The sequence below is a fragment of the Pseudophryne corroboree genome, chromosome 7 (assembly GCF_028390025.1).
Source record: "Pseudophryne corroboree isolate aPseCor3 chromosome 7, aPseCor3.hap2, whole genome shotgun sequence".
Lineage (NCBI taxonomy): Eukaryota > Metazoa > Chordata > Amphibia > Anura > Myobatrachidae > Pseudophryne > Pseudophryne corroboree.
The window spans coordinates 510,759,172-510,764,279 of NC_086450.1; the positions used below are offsets into that span (position 1 = coordinate 510,759,172).

The 5,108-nt window shown below is 57.6% G+C and overlaps 1 protein-coding gene across 1 annotated transcript; it reads left to right on the top strand.

Moving 5' to 3' along the window:
* Positions 1-2,052: 2,052 nt before the first annotated feature.
* Positions 2,053-4,680, top strand: LOC134944454 (uncharacterized; the record flags this gene model as incomplete). The annotated part of the gene is made up of 2 exons (XM_063933027.1): positions 2,053-2,895; positions 3,988-4,680. Coding segments are annotated over 2 exons (1,512 nt in total), but the record flags the coding sequence as incomplete, so codon positions are not given.
* Positions 4,681-5,108: the final 428 nt, after the last annotated feature.

Genomic DNA, 5,108 nt, shown 5'->3' on the forward strand with positions numbered 1-5,108 from the left:
GGCGTCAGCATCGCAGAGGACGGCCCACCAGTGGACCTTCGTAAGGAACCGGTGAGAACCACAAGCCCCGCCCTCTCTCACAGCAGCAATGTTTCCCGGCAATCCCTAGCAGGGCCAGGATCCCAACGTCCCAGGGGGGGCGGCCCGGATACCCTAGCAGATCGGCTAGCGGAATTGGGGGAAAGGGCAACGGAGCAAGAGCGCTTGATCATCATCCAGATGTGGCGTGATGAGCGGGCACCACAGGCCGTGGTACCCCGGGAGCCGTTGTCAGCTGTTGTACACAGATCAGGACGAGTTCAGTTTGCCAAGTTTGCAGACAGTGATGGGGACATTGATGGACATTTGCAAGTCTTTGAGAGGACTTGTAAACTACATGATCTACCCAAGTCAGAGTGGGTGAGACACCTTGTGCCCACTCTGCATGGAGAGGCCTTGGAGGCCTATCGAGGAGTGGCGACGGAGGACTGTGGGAACTACGACGAAGTCAAGAAGGCCCTCCTCCAGCGATTCTTCATCACTCCTGAGTCTTACAGGAAGAAATTCAGAGACTTGCCCAAGAATCCTAGCAGCACCCATGAGCAGTTCGCCACCCAGCTGAGGCAGTACGTGGTGAAGTGGGTGAAAGATTCGGAAGCCACTACGTGGGACGCACTGATCGACCTGATCTGCAGGGAGCAGTTCTACCGCAGGTGCGCCCCAGAAGTGAAGGAGTGGGTGCTAGATCGGGAGCCACCCAGCTTAAAGATGGCTGCCCAGTTAGCAGACAAATATGTGGCAATTCGGCCGCAGGGGCAGAAGCGCCCAACCAGCAGCCAACCCCAAAAGACTGTACCACCAGGGGGACACCCCTCTTCAGCTCATCGCCCCCCAAAGCAAGCATCTTCCAACCCGGGTGCTTTTGGCCAGCAACCGCCCCGCAGTGCCCCTGCCAGTAATCAGAGGCCATCGGAGCCACGCCTGGACAAAAAGTGCTATGGCTGTGGGAAGATCGGACATCTGAGGATGAACTGTCCTGCATCCCAAGCACCCCAGACTCGTGCCCCAAATCCGAGTGCTGGAGCCCGGATTGCTTGCTTAACCCGGGAAGATGAGCTTCCAGAGACTGTACCCCCTCCAGTCAGTCCGATGGAGTGTGGCAAGGAACAGGTGGACTCCACGGAAAGAGTCACCTGTATGGCTAAGAAGCCCCCACCAAATATGTGGCGGCACCTGCAGCCGGTTCAAGTGGGATCCCTGCAGGGCGAAGGCTTAAGAGACTCTGGGGCCTCCATAACCGTTGTAAGCCCCCACCTGGTCGACCCTGCTGCCGTACTGCAGGGTTGCACTGCAAAAGTTACAGTGGCCGATGGGCTAGAGCGAGAAGTGCCCATGGCCAGAGTCTACCTCGACTGGGGAGCTGGACAAGAGTTAAGAGATGTTGCCGTCATGGATGGCCTCCCAACTGATGTCGTCTTGGGGAATGATCTCGGTGGAGGGATCGTTACTGCCTTCGCGAACGCCATCACCCGGAGTCAAGCGGCCAGACTACAGTCTTCATCGTCTCTGCCAGCACCGCCCAGCCCAGAGGAAAAGACCCCAGCGGCTGAACAACCGCCAACCACAGCGTCAGCCATCCCAGAGGAAAAGACCACAGCGGCCAGATCAGCACATCTGCCCCTTGCCTCTGGTGGGCCTACGTCCCCTAGCAACGCAGAGGATGTCTGTTCCAGTTTGTTGAATCCTGTGCGGGTGCCCAGTGATGCTCCTGTCCGTAGTGGTTTGCCAACTCCGGCGGTGAGTATGAGTGACTACCCCGACCCTACCATGACTGACCCCAACTTGACTGACCCCAATATTCCCCCTGTAGAGTGTCCAAACTTAGGAGAAAGTGAGGGCCGCAGGCAGGAGTTTAGGGAAGCTCAGCTCTCTGACCCATCCCTGGAAGGTATGAGGCGCCAAGCTGGCCGCGGCCTTGCTGGGATGGGGGCAGGGAGTGTGACCTGGTGGAAACAGTTACTGTACCGGGTAGCCAAGGTAGAAGGGGATAGGCCAGTGCGGGAGCAAGTTCAACTGGTGGTTCCCAGGAGCTTTCGGGAGCAACTGATGTCAGTTGCCCATGAAATTCCTTTGGCGGGACACCAGGGGAGGGACCGAACACTGAGGCGCCTGACGCAGAACTTTTTTTGGCCCGGAGTGTCGGATGACGTCCGGACCTACTGTAAGTCCTGTGATGTGTGCCAACGGCTGGGACGCCCCAGTGCTCGGGCTCCCCTGAGGTCTTTGCCAATAGTCGGGGAACCTTTCCAACGAGTGGCTGTGGACATAGTCGGTCCCCTACCTGTGCCCAGTAGATCGGGGAAGAGATACATCCTCACCGTGGTGGATTATGCTACCCGGTATCCGGAGGCTGTGGCTCTGTCCGCCATCACTGCGGAAAAGGTAGCGGACGCTCTGCTAGGCATATTTAGTAGAGTAGGGTTCCCCAGTGAGATCCTAACCGATCAAGGGACGCAGTTCATGAGTGATCTGGTCCAGTGTCTCTGGGCGAAGTGCGGAGTGCGCCAACTCCGCACTGCCCCCTATCATCCCCAGACTAACGGACTTTGCGAGAGATTCAATGGCACTCTGAAGCAGATGCTACGGGCATTTGTGACTTCGGAGGGAGGAGACTGGGAGCGATACCTGCCGCACCTCCTGTTTGCATATCGAGAGGTGCCCCAGGAGTCAACCGGATTCTCGCCCTTCGAGTTACTATATGGCCGCAGAGTCCGTGGACCTCTTGACCTGTTCCGGGAGTCTTGGGAGGGGGAGCTGAACCACCAGGATGAGTCCGTGGTGGAGTATGTGTTGAAGCTCAGAGATCGGTTAGAAAATCTCATGGGACTAGCGCAAGCGAATCTTGCGGAAGCACAGACCAAGCAGAAGACTTGGTATGACCAGGGCACGCGTGCTCGGGTCTTTGGAGTAGGGCAGAAGGTGCTGGTTCTGGTGCCCACACGTCAGAACAAGCTCCAGGCTGCCTGGGTGGGACCGTACACGGTTGCAAAACGCCTAAGCGACATCACCTACGTGGTGTCATTTGACAGCGATGGTAGGAGGCAGCGTACCTACCATATAAACATGTTGAAGGCATACCACGAGCGTGTGGAGTCGGTAGCCGCTGTGTGCTGCCTGCCGATGGAGGAACCAGGAAAAGATCCCATTCCTGACCTCCTCGCGGATGCCAAGGGTGAGGGTGGTGTAGAGGAAGTTAGCTGGAGCAGTGAGCTTGGTAACCACAAGAGGGAGCAGCTGGAGTCAGTGCTGCTGTCCTTTGAGGCCCAGTTCAGCAGGAAGCCCGGGCTGACTTCCCTACGTGCCCATCATGTAGACACTGGTGAGCATAGGCCGATTCGGCAACCCGCGTATCGGGTCTCACCAGAGGCGCAGGCGAGTATCTACCAAGAGGTGCAGGAGATGTTAGCGCTAGGCGTAATCACGCGCTCCAACAGTCCCTGGGCCGCCTCCGTTGTACTGGTTCCCAAGAAGGACCGGACAACCAGGTTCTGCGTAGACTACCGCCGGTTGAACGAAGTAACCAAATCCGACGCCTATCCCCTACCCCGCAGTGACGCACTGTTAGACGAGCTGGCTGGGGCGAAGTATATCTCTACGTTCGACCTGAGCAAGGGGTATTGGCAGATACCAATGACTCCCGAGGCTCAGGAACGGTCCGCCTTCATCACCTCCTTTGGCTTGTTTGAGTTCAAAACGATGCCATTTGGGATGAAGAATGCGCCAGCCACCTTCCAGAGTGTGGTCGATGACCTGCTGAAGGGGTTCCGAGAGTTCGCCCAGGCCTACTTGGATGACATTGCTGTCTTCAGCCGAACCTGGGAAGAGCACCTGGGCCATGTGGGGTTGGTGTTAGAGAGGATTCGGTGGGCAGGTCTGACCATCAGGGCAGACAAGTGCCAAATGGGGATGACAGAGGTACAGTACCTGGGGCACCGTGTGGGGGGAGGTAAGGTGAAGCCTGAACCAGCGAAGGTGGGGGCGATCCGCGACTGGCCCCGGCCCACAACCCAGAGACAGGTCCTGGCTTTCTTAGGGATCGCAGGATACTACAGACGTTTTGTCCCTGACTTTAGTTCTGTGGCCAAACCCCTGACTGATCTGACTAAGAAGAAACTCCCCAAGATAGTTGACTGGACGACCGCATGTGAGTTGGCATTCCAGTCGTTGAAAACTGCTCTAGTACAAGCCCCAGTACTGATGGCGCCGGACTATAGTAAAAACTTTGTTGTACAAACTGATGCGTCACAGTACGGACTCGGGGCAGTACTGAGCCAGGAGGGGCCGGATGGGCAGGAGCACCCTGTGGCCTATTTGAGCAGAAAGCTGCTACCGCGGGAGGTGGGGTATGCCACAATTGAAAAGGAGTGTTTGGCTATTGTTTGGGCTGTGAAGAAGCTTCAGCCCTATTTGTATGGCCGCCATTTTACGGTGGTAACGGACCACAATCCATTACGGTGGCTCCAACACACCACGGGGGAAAACGGCAGACTGTTGCGGTGGAGCCTTGCTCTTCAGGTTTATGACTTCCATATTATCCACAAGCAAGGCAAGGCTCATAGCAATGCAGATGGACTGTCACGTCAGGAGGAGCCTGAACCCCCAAAGAACTCCCGGTAACCTCATTAAGGACTGCGGGACCAGGACCCAAATCGTTGGGACATGGGTCCCTGGTTGACCCGCTTGAATGGGGGGGGAGGAGTGTGGCCGGAGAGCCCCAGCCACGAGGCAAATGGCCGCCCTGGCACTGAAGGGGTTAATCCCTAGTGCCCGGCGCCATTTGCCAAGACAAAGGGGCGCTTGGCGCCAAATTTGAAATGTATTGTGGGCGCTAGGCGCCGTGTTTTATTAATGTTTAAAATTGTATTTTAACCTGTGCCGTGGTCCCGGACCCCTCCGGAGACCACAGCAGGGAGGACAGCCCCCGGCGCGCTCAGCAGAGTGTGCACGCCGGGGGAGAGGAGGCAGCCGCTGACCGCCGGAGTCCGGGAGCTCCGCTCCCGGCAGCGGTCAGTGTAGCCCCGGGCGCACTGGAGTGTGCGCGCCGGGGAGAAGGGTGAGCGCTGCGGCTG